At 41.8% G+C, this 15925-nt stretch overlaps 1 protein-coding gene across 6 annotated transcripts in view; it reads left to right on the top strand.

Annotated features, from left to right (window-relative positions):
• shank3b (SH3 and multiple ankyrin repeat domains 3b) overlaps positions 1 to 15901 on the top strand; it is a 59195-nt gene extending 43294 nt beyond the window's left edge. For all 6 annotated transcript variants that reach the window (XM_084909701.1, XM_084909699.1, XM_084909703.1 and 3 more), the window contains 6 exons: positions 304 to 434; positions 2740 to 2833; positions 3143 to 3754; positions 3935 to 4225; positions 4915 to 6211; positions 7421 to 15901. In XM_084909701.1, coding sequence (XP_084765827.1) covers positions 304 to 434; positions 2740 to 2833; positions 3143 to 3754; positions 3935 to 4225; positions 4915 to 6211; positions 7421 to 8015 — 3020 coding nt within the window. In that variant the 3' untranslated portion in view covers positions 8016 to 15901. The remainder of the gene's footprint in view (positions 1 to 303; positions 435 to 2739; positions 2834 to 3142; positions 3755 to 3934; positions 4226 to 4914; positions 6212 to 7420) is intronic.
• The last annotated feature ends 24 nt before the right edge of the window (positions 15902 to 15925 follow it).

Raw genomic sequence — 15925 nt, 5'->3', positions numbered from 1 at the left:
GCTTGAAAAACCTAAAAAAAAAAATAAAGAGTAACACGGTGATTCTTGAGTTTGGAATTTGATTCTTCTAAGTGCTTTTAAATTGAAACACCTTTTTTTGTCTATTTTGACACTTTTGAGAGTTGTTTTGCGTGAAGTCCTGCTGCAGCCCTGGTGACTGATGTTGTGATGTAGCTCTGATGTCATGATTTCGCCACAGTGTTTGTCACGCTGTTTGGAAACTTTCACAGTGGTGTGGTCGTGTACCGGATGCTTAATCATGTCTTGTTAGGAGTCTGTTCATGTTCCTTTTTGTCGCTCCAGAGAAACTGGATGAGATGTTGGCCGGAAGTCAACAGGAAGTCGTCTTGAGGGGCCGCCCATCAGATGACTTCAGGGCGGCGACGGTGAAGCAGAGGCCAACCAGCCGGCGTATCACACAGGCAGAGATCAATGTAAGACACGGTTGAGCTAATGGGATAAACACATAGCAACCGTAGCGAGAGGATGATTTTTAATCAGAGATTCCTGAGTCGCAGGCTTTCACAGCTCAGTGTTTACCTGCACACAGACTAATCAGATTTTCTTCTCTCAAAGCCTTCAAGCCCCCATAACATCAAATAATAAACTAGAGATGGCACGATACCACTTTTTTATGTCCGATACCGATATCATAAATTTGGATATCTGCCGATACCGATATAAATCCGATATAGCATATTTTATAAACAATAAAATGTTTTTTTTTAATATCTTGCTGCATTTTGTATAAGTTCATACTCAAGTTTAAAAAAACAAAACAAAACTAAAGCTATTCTGTTAAACCTGTATGAAAAAAAAATACACTACACCCAAAATATTTCATACATCAGCAATACTGACCAATCTAATAAACTTAAACCTACACTATCCTCCCTATTCTGGAATTTTAAAGAGTACTTAGTGGAAATATTAAACAACCTAACTAATAGGGTTGTCAACTCCAAGCAAAAAAAAAAAAACCATAGGGAACCATCCCCAACCCTCTGCCTCATAATGCTTAACTGATGTAATCGACTGTAATTTAATGCAAGTGTAAAAAAAAAAAATGCACAGAAATCAATAATTTTTCTACAATAATTAAATAGATTCAACATCTTTCTTCAACAGAATTGCAGACTGCACAGATGGTATCTTCCCAAAGGAAAAAGTACTATAGCTTACTAGGTTATAAATTTAATTTCTATAAAATGTTCCTATATACAATAATGGATTTCTATAAATTTTACATCAGATGAAAACTTTGGTTGTAAGATTCAGATAATTATTTATTAAAAGTAGTGCTGTCAGCGTTAACCTCGTTAAAATGATGTAATTTTAACAAGGTTAACGCTGACAGCACTAATTAAAAGCTAGACATGACAATTAGAAAGAAAAGTACTTCTTTGTGCCCTCCTTTCCCTGTTAATGCCCTACCTGCCCCCCTGGCAAAACTTTGCTAGACCCGCCCCTGCACAGTTACCAGCTGTCAGCTACATAGAAAAGGATCCTGGTGTAGAAAGTAATATTAAATAAATCCTAACAACAGCTTCTCAAGCTTAAACGTGCCGCTGTTGTTTATCCACCTGTTTCCTCTTTCTGGCGTAAAGTGGGCGATAAACTAACAAGAGAGACGGGACTTGCGTCAGAAAAGCCGATCAGCTGATCATTGATTAGTTTCATGATTGAAGTAGCAGCAGGAGAGGGAGAGAATGAGAGGCAGTCGCTCCCAGCATTCGCTGGGAATGCTTTACAGACATTCAGACATGAACTTACACACTTGCTTTACTTCTCTGGGATACCTTTAAATGCCGGTTTGGAAGCAGTAGCGAGGCTCCAAATGCTCAACCAGACCGCCAATAGGTCTCGCACGCCACAGCCGCTCTATCGTGAGACGCATGCTCCTCCGATGTGTAAAGGTTATGAGCTGGGTTACGCTATGTGGCAAGTTTTGTGAGGTGCTTTTGTGATATTTAATGGATTGGATTACATTTTTTATTTCTCTCCGATATCCCATCCAGTAATTTAAGTCAGTATTGGACCGATACCGATACATAATATCGGATCGGACCATCTCTATAATAAACAAACATTTATTTTAGCTGAACTGGTCGCTACTTACTGGAAATAGATTTGGTCACGGTAAACATTTCAAAATCGGTGGAACGGTCTCTGTGCAGATCAGTCAAATATGGCTTGTTTGTAGCCGGGTTCATGCTCAGAGGTATTGCTAATCAGGCACAGGTCAGGCACCTGAATGTCAGTAGCAGAGTATGTCAGTAATCTGTTTGGCGTTGCCAGAGAGAGATGGTGGATGGTAAAAAGAAAAACATTGTGACTAATAAGTATTTCTATCCGAAGACTGATTTGAACACTTTTGCTGAGAAAGGGGAAAACACCTGTACTTTAAAGGATGTGGTTGAGATCACAGACACCATAAGAATACTTACTCGTTGGGGTTGTTACTTTTCTTAAAAGTACCAAGTATTTAAGCATTTAAGCAACACATTTATTTAAGAGTATAAGCAGCTGACTGAGAAACCCTGGGTTGATTTATTGAGCCAATAACCACCTTTGTTTGAACATTTACCCTGGTTGCCCAGGAAAATAAACTGGGTTTATTTACTTCATGGCAGTACTGACTTCATATGTAAAAAGTACATAGTTGTTAGCATAGAAAAGCAAATAAATATCTTAATTCTTAGATTTTTGACAAAATCTTTGTGTTGTTTGTGTCTGTAGTCGCTGTTTGAGCGTCAGGGTCTGGTGCCCCCTTCAGCTCCAGAGAAGAGCACCATGCCTTTACCCAGAGGGATGTCTAGAACCAAGAGTTTTGGTGAGAAATGTGGCACTGCACCAAACTATCTCATAGGCTCACATTTTGTAAAATATGTCACTGGCTGAGCATAAGAGTACCGGAAATAGGAAAGTCGAGGCATCATTGGCTTCCCATTTTATGACCCAAGAAGAAAGCCAAATCATCATAGTGCTGCTGTAATAGGCAGACTGGGTTCAAGCTAGCTAACACCACAGATAACTTTATACCAAGAACTTTAATTCATTGATCCAATGCAGACATAAGATCTCTTCGTAAGACCAATCGGTGTGGTCGATTTATTTTGACATCTCATTGTTACCACAACAGGCACACCGGACGACGACAGAATCACAGCTCTGATCAATGAAAGTCGGTTTCCACGGAGCTCTTCGCTGACAGACAGCTTCATCCCTCCTCCTCCTCAGACAGCACCGCCTCCTCCACCCTCTGCATCCTCTACCTCCTCGCTCTTCATACTCGACTCTGGCCCTCCTCCCTCTTTTCTCCCTCCTCCTCCTCCAGCACGAGGAGATGGACTGACCCGCTCTAGTTTCAAGCCAGGGGCAGAGCCAAGGCTTCAGGAGCTTTCAGATTCACCAACGAGGAGCCACACCCACGCCGAGCGGCAGAGGAAAGCAAGGTCCATGATCATCCTGCAGGACACGCCGCCACCACTGCAGCCTGATGCTCACGGTGCCCCTGCTACTCACACACTTCACACCGCCACACACACCGCCACACACACGCTTCACACCGCGACACACACATCTACGCTGTCTCTGCACAGCACTAGCCCCGCCCTTGGCCACTCACCTCTGTCGCGGCGTCGGGGAAGAGCAATAGAAAACCCCTATGCTAATGTGGGACAACAGGCTCCGCCTACCAAACCCCAGAGGAGGAAGTCACCATTACTGAAACAACTTCCTGTTGAAGAGCAGGGTTAGCATTTTTCTGTCTGATGTCTGTGGCATGTTTGTCTCAATCCTAAGTGCATGATTGGATATGTTGTTCAGAGAACCATGACTCGTGTTTGCTTATTTTTTAAATATATTTAAAATAAAATTGGGCTGAGACACCAAAACAAAAGAAAAATAGACTCCTAATATTTACATTTTCCAGGTCTTGGGATCAAAGATCACGATTCATCCAAAGAAGGAGGTGGACCCAGCAGCCCCAGCAGGGCTGAGCTGTACCAGCAGCAGGTTCTTTCAGAGCGCGCTCGAGTTCAGGGTCGCCGGTCGTCTCTCTTCTTGTCAGTGGAGGGAGCGGGGTCAGAAAATCAGGCACCGCCTCTTCTGACGCAGAGCCACTCGATGGATGACCTCGGCGAGCTTCCCCCTCCAGCTCCGGTCCTGTCACCTTCACCGACGCCTCATACCTTCCTCCACCCGCTGACAGGGAAACCTCTAGGTCTGTCTGACAGCACAGAGTTAATGAATGTTCTCAATGAGAATCAGGCTGCCACATTTTGTATGGGTTAATAACAATAATCACCTCTGGAAAAGCTAGTTTTATTCAATTCAAGCTTAGAATAGAAAAGAATAGTAGAGCCTTGAAGTGCTTGACAGATCAAAAGGGGTATACAGGTAAAACCTTGCGGTACCGGTAAAGCAAATAAATAAAAAATAGAGATTTTAAAACTAAGGAGGTATTCCGCAAAACACTAGTGGGGAACAACCTAGGCCAGAAAAAGTGTTAAGGCTGAAGAAGGTATCAGACAAGATCTTAATGTTCTCCACGTAGTAGAAGAACACTTTACAAAATAAAACACAACCTAGAACGCAGTGTTGAGGCTCTCAACAAAACATGAAATGGCCAGACAAAGTAAAGGCATTAAGACTGAGGACAACAGACAGGGCCTTTGTGTACTGTGCATAGTAGAAGGCAACTCAAAAGAAAACCTTGAGTCACTTTACAGAATATAACAGGACCCGGGACAGAGCTAGCGACTTCAGAAAACATAAGATAGAATATTAAGAGATATTGCAAAACAAAACACAACCTAGGTAAGATCCTAGACCTTGACAATATACTGAACCTTGGAATTCAAGTTTTTGTCTGGATGGATTTTTATTCTCACTTGTGTTGTTTGTCTTCAGACCCGTCCTCTCCACTCGCCCTGGCACTTGCTGCAAGAGAACGAGCGCTCACCGCCCGCACACCGAGCCCTGAGCCTCGAACTAAACACGCTTCTGCCTCCACCACACCCATCCCCACCCCGGCTGCCAGTCCTGAGGGCAGACACAAGCGAACGCCCATCACCACCCCACAAAGCAGTCCTGAGCCACGATCCAAGCGCACCACTCCTCAGACAAGCCCTGAGCAGCGGACCAAACGCACCACTCCCCAAACGAGTCCTGAGTTAAGGCATAAACGCATAACCCCACCCCTTTTCCCAGATGGACAAGTTGAGCGCCCAGAAACAGAGGGAGGAGTGACATCACCTGCCGCACCCTCCCCTGAGCGCTGGAGACCCTCCCCTTTGCCACCACTGGCCAATGAGGCTCATTCTCCTCTGATTGATAGACGTAGAAGCCTCACAGTGGGCAGTTCAGAGGAGGAGGGAGGGGCTTACACAGTGACACTCCCACCTGCCTTGTTATCATCCAGCGATGAGGAAACTAGGGAGGAGCTGCGTAGAATTGGTCTGGTGACTCCCCCTCCTGGCTTTACAAGCCCTCCTGCTGCTCCTCCCCCATCCTCTCTCACCTTGTTGCCACGACGAGGTGGAGAGGGAGGGGGAGGAGAGAGTGGTCCTGAATCTTTGGGTAGACGAGGAGATGAGGAGGAAGGAGGTGATGAAAGGCTTCATGACAGCTCGTCTTCCCCAAGCTCCCTCCCACCCTCCATCACCCTGGCTTCTCCTCCTGCTCCATCTTCCCCATCTTCCCCACCTGCTACTCACCCATCTCCTTCATCCGCCGCCGTTTCCCCATCAGGTTTGAAGCCTCGCCTTCGTTCACCTATCGGTCGAGGACGTTCTGCACTCCGGGACCCCCTATTAAAGCAGTCGTCAGACAGTGAGCTCCTCCCATCTGCTGCATCATCATCCTCCCCCTCCTCCCCACTTTGCTCCTCTCCCACCAGTGGCGGAGGCCGACAGCCACGCTATTTGTTTCAAAGGAGGTCTAAGTTGTGGGGGGGTGGGGATCAAGATCGACGGGGCCTCAGTCCGGAGGAAGGGGGGGGGCGTCCAGCAGCCTTGGGAGGCCAGGGATCCGGCTCAGCTGTGGATCTAACAAGCCGGTCAGCTTCTGCACTAGAGCTAAGCGGCAGAGCGGGGTCTGGACTGGATCTAGCCAATCGGCTACAGCTGCTCAACAAAGATAGCCACTCTCTGGGGGAGGAGCCAAGCCCCCTCGATCCAGGTCGAAGGTCACCAGTAGGAGGTGCCAGGTACATCAAATATTGTAAATACTGGTGTGGTGTGCTGTTGATCTGGCAGTCATGCAGTGTGTTTGCTTGAGTAGATGTTTTGTAACAGTCTGTTATTTGTATTGTTCCAGATGTGTGGACAGTGGGGAGAGTAAATCGTAGGTTTTAATCTCTGGTAAACATTTCTTGTTATTACCAAGAGATGGCTTTCATCAGCTAACAGCTGACTAACATGCACCACCCTTGACTAACTACTAAATATCTCAAATTACTCTCCCATCTGTCTTTTGAACTAAAGTAGGGAAATCTTTGATAACCACATCACCTGAAAGGAATAATCTTTTTAGTGCTCAGCAACGTAACAGAGCACAACAGCCCTGTCAAGCCTTGTATTTGTTTATATCTTGAAGTTGTACAGGAAGTTTTTGGGGGGAATAGCTTCTGTTATCATTTTCAAATCACAAAAATAGAAGAGGAGCTAGGACTAAACCTAATATACACCAAAACTAAGAGTGGGGCTAGGACAGAGACAGACAGACACTAAGGAGTACTTTGAACAGTATTTTAATGTACTTTGATCTAAGACAGATTACATACTAAGAAGAAGGAGATAGCCTAGCTTAAGACATAACTCTAAGGTACTTAGCAAAATAAAAAGGACCTAGACCAGAGCCTTGAGGTACTCCACGAAACATGATAGGATGTTGGCCTTTGACAAGGCATCAATTGGACATTTTATCTTACCCTAATCTCTGTGTTTCTTGTGGGTAGCACAAGAAACACAGCCATCTTCATATATTCTGTACAGAAATGTAAACAACCTAACCAAGTTATGTTAAAATGGTTTATCGGTGTGATCTGACGGTTTAACTTCCAGTGAAACAATGCTACACATTAATTTTCATGACTGTACAACATGATCAGTATTAGCAAAGATATGAAATTGCTTGCCCAGCTTTAGCCCCAGTTTTTCAACAGAAAGAAGCCTGAAGTAGTTTTCCAAGGTCCTGCAGAACTAAAGGTTCTTATCTAGACAGTCAAAATGCAGGGTGTTCTCTTCAACAACTGTTTCAAAATTTGAAAAGAATAATGTACAATTTATCTGCCACAACTTTCACATAAGAATACAATACTTGACAGGAAGCTGTAACTAATGATTATAAGGCTTAACAAAGGATCATTTACACTGTGTTTAACTCATAACTAAACATTCTATTTGCTGTGTTGCAGGTTGTTCTCCAGTCTCGGTGAACTTCACACCATCTCCCAGAGAGGATATGGCGCCTCCTATACAGTCCGACCTGGAAGTCGCTACCCTGTCACTCGCCGGAGCCCTTCTCCTTCTCCCTCACCCTCTGATAGGTCAGTGGGACTCCCCTCCACTACCGCCCCCTGCTCTGAAAGGCCAGATCTGAGCTCAGGTCGCGGTCTAACCATCCTTAAGTCCTCCAGTCTCAGCCTCCCCTCAGAACCAAAGGAGGTTCGGTTTGTGATGCGAAGCGCCAGTGCACGAACCAGATCCCGTTCCCCTTCCCCTTCACCCCATGCCTCGCCCTGCCCCTCCCCGGTCCTCAGCGGGCCCTTGTTGTCCCTACGACCATGGAGGCAGCGGCCCCTCAACTTGTGGAATAAATACGATGTGGGTGACTGGCTGGAGAGCGTGGGTCTGGCCGAACACCGCCAGCGCTTCCAGGACCACGAGATTGAAGGCTCCCATCTCCCTGCCCTCACCAAAGAGGACTACGTGGAGCTGGGAGTCACCAGGCTGGGACACCGGATCAACATTGAGAGGGCACTCCGACAGCTGCTGGATGGTTCCACTTGACCCCTCACCTCTGACCACTCACCTCTTAGATATCCTAAACTGTAACCTCAGACCCCCTGACCTCTGGTCAGACAGTAGGCCATCTCTTTGAATTGAATAATCTTAGCAGTGACTGAATATTTAGACCTTAGACCAGAAGTTTTCTGGTTTATCAGCTCTTTGATCAGCAACATAAGGACTGGTGGCAGCTGCAGACCTCTGATGTTTCGTTTGCCTGTTAATGTCTGCATGCCCCATAAAAACTCCCAACCAAACCAATCACTTCACACTGAGTTATGACTGACTTATGGTTGCGTAGATTCATTTTAAACAAAATTAACATGAAATTAAATGTGCATGGCATGTTTTTAATAATCTTGAACATTGTGTTAACTCAATGTTCTTGATTATACCAAAAGTTTTAAGTCAAATGAACTATAGGCTAATATTTTAAATGAGAAATTGAATCCTTTTTTATTTATGTACAGTGATGAATGATTAAGAGACGAATTAACAATCTGATGCCAACAAAGGTGGTCATGAGGAAAATCATGAGGTTCAGCTGTAGGAATTCATTTGGGGTTGAAAATAAGTCCATGCTTGCCAGAATATTAAAGATCAGAGAATTATTTTTTTCAAATACGCCACCTCAGTATTAGTCCAAAACAGTTTTTTTAGTAAAAAAAAACCCCAACAAAAAACACTAAAACATTTAACATTCCCAGACATGGACACTCAGTCATTTAACTGGGAATTATAAAATGTCAGAAGACACTAATAGAAAATATCGATGACAGACATGTGCAGACATGTGAAAACTGGTCGCTGAACTATTGAAACAACCAAATGAACTGACTAAATCTTGTCAGCTGGACTCACTCGGTTTTACACTGTGACAGATTTGTCAGTGTTCTCTGATAGCATGTTTGCTAGTCTTTCCAATTGCTGGGATAACATTACCTATAAAAGCAGAATCTTCTCCAGCATACAATTTCACTACAAGCCACTAAATCTTACTATACTTCGAATTAAAATGTACCAGTAAGTCCCACAATGTGAACAAACTGGGAACAAAATCCATCAAAGTTTCCCTGACCGTGATGTAACTTATGAAACAGCTGCTTCTGTACAGCCAGGATTTAAAAATGAAAAATAATAGTCAGTGCATCTTAGAAAGGCAGAACAATGAAAGGAACTGAAAAATCTTATCAACACGACTCTGCTCTTAAGCTACGAGAGATTTGAGTGGCCATTATTTTTTTTAAATCCAAAGGTAACCAAAGGTAACTACTCAGTAACTGTTGATAAAATTTATGGTGTATTACGATTCTTGAAGACTATAAGCTGCAGCTTAAATTCAAACAGTTGCTTGTTGTTACAGTTTTTGATGGACAGTAAACACTCAAACATCTGGAAACATCAGCTATGAAAGCATTACCTGAATTCGGGTCTGGACCATTACAAACAGCTCTGCTGCCAGCCTCTAATGGTGATCAAAGAGCTGATGTGACAATCCAACTACAAACACACCGAGACGGGTCGTGTCCTCGTGCCGTTCTGCTTCCCCAGACGAGTTTAGCTGGACCTTTGCTAGCGGAGCTGGATGACTGGCAAGCTACTGGGAGTCTCTACTGTAACACCGGGAGATTATAGCTGAGGATATTTGTCCGTCCTTTTCTTGTGACTTAACTTTTGTTTTCCCAAATAATCCCTCATGACGAGTTTGTGTTAATTTTTGAGTTCATACTATCTTAAAGCTGATCATTTAGAATTTATGAATAACAAGTAACAATAATGTGGTGGTGATGAGTTTATAATAGTCCGGAAAATGATTTTGAGTTCCTTATGATTTGACAATGAGTTGAATTTCAAGGTCATCTCGATGATGTTTTTGGAATTCATAATGATTTGTCAATGAGTGTGACTTTGTGCTGATGTGCTATGTGTTTCAGGGAGAGCTGCAGCAGAGCTCCAACTGTAAACCTCTCTGGTTTCTAACCTGCTTATTGAGGGCTTACTGTACATGGTGCTATTTGTTTAAAGCCATCTGTACAGAAAATACTTTCCTCCTTCCCCTCTTTATCTTCCTCACCCTGATATCTATTAATTAGCCCACCGAAATTTAATCAAAGAACGACTTTCAGGAACAGGCCATAAATGGAGTTTCCTCCCTGCCATACTGGGGATTTTTCATCCCTGCCATACGTGGAGTTTCCTCCTGACCACAGAGTTTACATCAGAGTTCCCCTGTAAGACTTAACATCCATTCATTTTAATTCTACTTCATCTTATTTAATTTTTCACCGTGAAACGTTTTCATGTTAAGTCACAGTTAAAGTGCAGAGGTGAAGGATTTTTGTGCAGTTTCAGTATCCAACACAGCTGCAGACTCTATATCACTCTCTTGCAATTAATTAAATTGAATGTATATGTACACTTACCAGCAGTATATAAACTTGTAATAAAGTATTAGCGCCACTAGATGGATAGGCAACAGGGAACGATATTATAAGTAGTGTAAGATATGGCTTTTCTGGAGATTTAGCGCCTTCCCCTAAAGGAAATTTACCAGGACTCTTATAAAGATATATTTCACCATTTGGATGGATTCAATTTAATCAAACAAACAAAAAGAAATGTTGATCTGTAAAGCTGTCACTCAAAATGTAATCTCAGATAACAGGAAGGGAGACTCAAATGAACCAAAAATTTCTGAAACATTTTGGGTTTAAATACTCAGTAAATCCATGATGTTTCCAAAGTAATCGAGTTTAAATCAAATTATGATCACGACTGATCAAAATAGTCAGGATTGTAATTTTTGCCATCACGTCACCAGAAATAACAGAAAATCTTCTGCTTGCAGTTGTAGTTGCTCCTCAAAAGCTCAATTTGAGTTGGAACAAACCTCTGGACATATATGACACACTACATCCGCATTAAATATTAACTACATGTTTATATGCTGCTAATAAATGTAAATAAGTAATTTATCTGCCTGCTGTGGAATCTAATCACAAACAAGCTGAAAGAATTCATGTAGTTGGAGATACTGTCCAAAATTACAGGAAGCTAACTAAGTTAGAGTTTATGGAAACCGGCTGGCGCACTTTATCCTGATGTGTCATTCACGCCAAATGTGAAGCAAAGTTTCACCTCGCGTGGAATCAGCCACACTGGAGACCTGTGAATATTCACCGAGCAGCCAGCGGGATAAAGACGAAGCTGGAAACAAGTTCCAGAAACGCATCCTCACAGTTTACACTCTGTTTCCTCTGAGCTCGCTCCTTTTTTTTTCTCTTTGTCTAAAAGCAAAGTCGAACCTTTCAGCTCCAGCTGTTCTCAACCAGCGCCGATAAGCTCCTCCCTCATTTCTGATCTCACTGGTATCAGCAGAGGATCACCGCTGATGGGTTCTCATGCGAGCAAATGTGGATTTGCCTGTATTATTAAACAGACTGATCGTATCCGTACCGTGTGAAAACTCTGCTTCACGTTTGTTGTGAATGCACCGTTAAAGGGGACCTTTATATTTTTATACTGGCGCTAGATCAGAGTAGCTTTGTACAGGTCAAAGTTCAATTAATCTTCATAGTAACATTCCTGTCTTTATACAGGCCCTCAGTTCACCCTGTCTGAAACAAGCCAATTTATCTTCAGGCTCTTTCCTTGACAGCCTACTTTGCTCTTATTGGCTAACTTCTGGAAGCCTGCCGAGGGGCGGCATCCAGTGCTTGTGAGGTGTACTCTGAAGGCCAAGTGTTCGGCTCACAGGGATTACTTCTACTCATGTTTACCTCATTATGTGTTTATATACACACATTAAACATCACAACATCAGACAGATGACAACAAAATAAGTAAAGGTTTCATATTTTACTACAGCACTAATAATGATATTATTATAATCCATCACTTTGACCTCTTGCCCTGAGAAAACAGACTTATTCAGAGCTTTGTGTTTATCCTAACTTAGCACAAAGCATGAGGAAAGCAGGAGGAAACTGTTAGCCTAGCTCCGTCACAAGGTAAAAGTCCACGTTCTAGCTTATTTACACAGTGTAGTGTTGTATTCAGAAAACTAAAACAGAGCAGTCCTGAGTACAACTCAAACAGCCTCCTTTTTATTTCACTGTCTTTCTACATTTGCACATTAACAGCAGGAAACTGGATTCCTCCAACCTATAAACCAGCGTTCTTTACGTACCGGAGACTTGAATAGAATTTTATTTCAGACATTTTCTTAAAGTCACATCGCCCCCTTCTTTTCTGAATATTTGAATTTGGTTTAAAAAAGAATGAATCCCTCCGTTTGCCGCCCTCTAAAGCACAATCAAAGTTTCAGTGCCTGTTCCCGCAGCAGATCGACTGCTTCTGTCTCGTTTCCTTCCAAGTCCAGTTCCCAAACAACCTGCCGAGCTGCAGTCATGATTTCCAAAATTCTACAAGTTGATGTTGACATGCTTTTATGGACAAAATAATATAGAATGTACAGACTATTTACAGCACATTACAGTAGACTATATGGTCTGTATAATATATATTATGGTAGAATAAAATGTAGCTATAGTGTAAAATACAAAGTAGACAAAGTTTATTTAAAAAAGTAATATTTTGGTAGGCTGTAGTCTATGAAATCTTTAATCTAATGAGATATTCAGAGCTTGTAAGCAGCTACACTGAGCTCAATCTGGAAACAGTGCAAGTTTCAATTAAACCAGGTTTCATTTTTTTCAATGAAGAAATCAAACGTGCGTACATTTAAATATACAATAAATTAACAGTGTCTTTTGTCCACAGAAACACTCACCAGTACTATTACCTTACATTATTGAGGTGACTGTTGTTGTGATTTAATGCTATATAAATAAAACTGAATAGAACTGAATTGAATTGAATACACTATAAAATAAAATTCTGCTTAAGTTCAGGATATTTTTGCGTTGGGTTCATCCAATCTTAACCTTCAGTTCTACTTAAATAAAGCTACACATCTGATGGGAAATCAGATGACCAAAGTCTGGCTTCTTGTAATTCTTCCTCTTGCGACAGACATCCTGGAAATCAGGCCTATACTTTCTGTTTCTGGTTATCCAGACTAGACTGTAATGACTCTAGTCTGAAATAACACTGGAAAAAATGTGACCAACAAAACAAAAAACAGAAGTGGCAGAGAAAAGAAAATGGCTAGCACCTGATTCTTTTCTTGCTTCTCTCAATTGATGTTGTACTTATTGTGCGCAGACTGAGCAGAGAAAGATGCTCTGCAGAAATGCTTTAAACTAAAACAAAATAAAAAGAGAATCGGTGGATCGTCTGTGTGGAAAGCTACAAAAACTCAGTTCGGGTCATCATTATTGCTTCCTTTGGTTTTATCGATCAGCCAAACCGGTCTGGACCAAAAGTGTCTTTGAATGTTTAATCTGCAGCTCAGAGTCCTGCAGTGTGGCTGCTTACACTGAGAGAATATCACTTGAGTCAGGTATTCTGTACATGTGTAGTATATATTATAATGGACTACTGATAGTCTACTGTACAGAGTCATGCGCAGAATGAGTCAGTGAAGCAGGTTAGAAGCAGATCAGCGACCTCAGGTCCCCGCCTGTGCTCTGTTACACCTGACATGAGGTCAGTCGCCCATCGTAGGACTTCTCAGCCAATCAGAAATGACAACATTTAATCAGTTCTGTCTTATTTGAGCCAATCAAATGTAAGTAGGGCTAAACAGCAGGTGGCACCAATTCTTCTACTCACCCAGTGAGACTATTGTTTTTCAAACTTTCTTTTTTTTGTTGGTTATTAACAACAAAATAGATCCAAGTAGACGTTTACGTAAAGGTTGCCGTACGAGCATCAGCTTTTATTCTACTTATTCAACACAGCTTTGTGTCATTTCGTGTCATCATGGCTTCAGAACCACCTCATTAAACCGTTGAATATATTAATGTCATTACAACAGCTCCAGTCATTTTTTTTTCAGTTAACCCTGTGAGGCCTCAGTCATTGAATCCATGCACAGCCTGCAACTGAGTACGTAGGTCGCTGACGACATTCACAACATTTATATACTCGTGTGATGCGCCCCGCATCACTCTACTTAACCACCAGCTAGTGTTTTGGTGGTGGAGTTTCTTCCATGAAGTGACTGAAAGCAGATGGAAAGTCAGAAACGTGTATGAGGAAGTGATGCTATCGAGAGCCAATCACAGTCCCTGCGGCCTCAAAGATGTAATGTGTGCTTACATTTCAGTTACAGAATCCCACTTTGCACTAACTGTTTAAATTTGGACTCTTTTAAGAAAAAATGTGAAAAAAATTTTGTGTGTGTTTTAATGGTTTTAAGACGTCCCCGAACAAAGACTGAGACCGCACAGTGTGAACATAATTAATTATCCATAATTAAGCCAGTAATTATACAAATAGTGTTTTATCATTTCTATGACTTTTACAGTAAATCAACATCAGTCATTTACCGACACAATATCATTGATGTATTTACTTAGGCAATAAATAAAGACGCGTCTGTTAAATCTCACAAACAAATTCTCACTAATACCATTTATTGACACTCATATTGGTATAGCAGTTTTATAATGAAAAATATCCTCAAATCACATGTAAATAAAGAGCGGGGCTCATAAACCATCCCATTCAGTAACTTTAAATACATCTGAAGTGAGCTGGATTACAGTGTTATTCAGTCTACAAGATAAAACCCTGTCCAAGTACTTTTGGTCATTTTTGGTTCTACAGTTTGTGTTTGCGTATTCCGGCCATCTACAAAGATAATAAGTCAATTGGAAAACCACAAAAAAGCTGCCTCGTGATTTTTGTGCTATTTGATACGAGCTCAGATCGTTTATTTCTCTAAAAAATACCTGCAAGTTAATTTTTTTAATATACAGTACCAGACAAAGGTTTATAGACACTCACATAACTTTTGCACTTGGCACTACTTGGTCACTCAAGGGTTAAATATGAGCTGTAAACCTATCAAAACAATGTCATTTATATTTGACTGTTATAATCAAGTCTGTGATGAAAAGATTTTTAATAATTCCTCTAAGAGAAAAATGAGGATATAAATCAAACCATAGCTCCTCAGCCGTGGTTTAAACCTCTAATATTTATTATTTATGTTCCTCGATGTTCGGTAGCTGGGGATGGTCATGCCTCTTTTACCAACGTTCATGTCCATGAAGTGTCAGAAAATACACAAAGTTCAGTAACTTTCACGCCCACGGCAGAGTAAGGAAACTCGAGAGTTCAGATTTTTACTTTTTGTGTTTAAAAAAATGAGAAGTTTTTATTTAGAGATTTTACAGTCCAAAAACAGAAGGGAATAGAAAGCCATCATTTATAAATGTTCACTTCACATATTTGTTGGTTAAAAGTTGGTTGAGAACAGAATTTCTTTTGCTTAGGGTTAGAGAACTGTAGAAACCAGAGGCCACCCAGCAGGGGGTGCTGCAGATAAACGTTGAAGCGATAACTTAAAAACTTCCAGATTCTTCCAAATCTGTGTGATAAAGTGATAATTGATCAATAGAAGCAGGATAAATCTGAAAGAATGAGCCAAAATGGAAAACTGGAAAATAATCCACAGCTTCCTGCTGATTGGCTGAGAATCCTGGCTTTCTAACCTGCGTGTGAAACCCTCCTCCCCCTCCTCTTAAATCTCCACCTGCTTATAAGTTTATGGTTTTATGGTCCCCCCCCTCTCCTCCTTTCTAGCTTCCTCTTTTTACAGTATGTTTGTAGTTTCTTCTGGAGTGAGTGGTGTGCGTGTACTTGTAGTTTTTTCTTCCCTTTTCTAACAACCGAAGAGCACACGATGACAACTGATGAGCTCTGCAACGCAACAGATTGTAATCTTTATAATAAACTGTCATTTATTACAAACTGCACTCACGGCCTTCACGTGTGCTTCT

Source organism: Perissodus microlepis, chromosome 17 (assembly GCF_051167445.1).
Source record: "Perissodus microlepis isolate ML-2025 ecotype Zambia chromosome 17, ASM5116744v1, whole genome shotgun sequence".
Classification (NCBI taxonomy): Eukaryota; Metazoa; Chordata; class Actinopteri; order Cichliformes; family Cichlidae; genus Perissodus; species Perissodus microlepis.
Note: the sequence above shows the minus strand (reverse complement) of the source record. Positions and strands in the feature narration are given on the sequence as shown.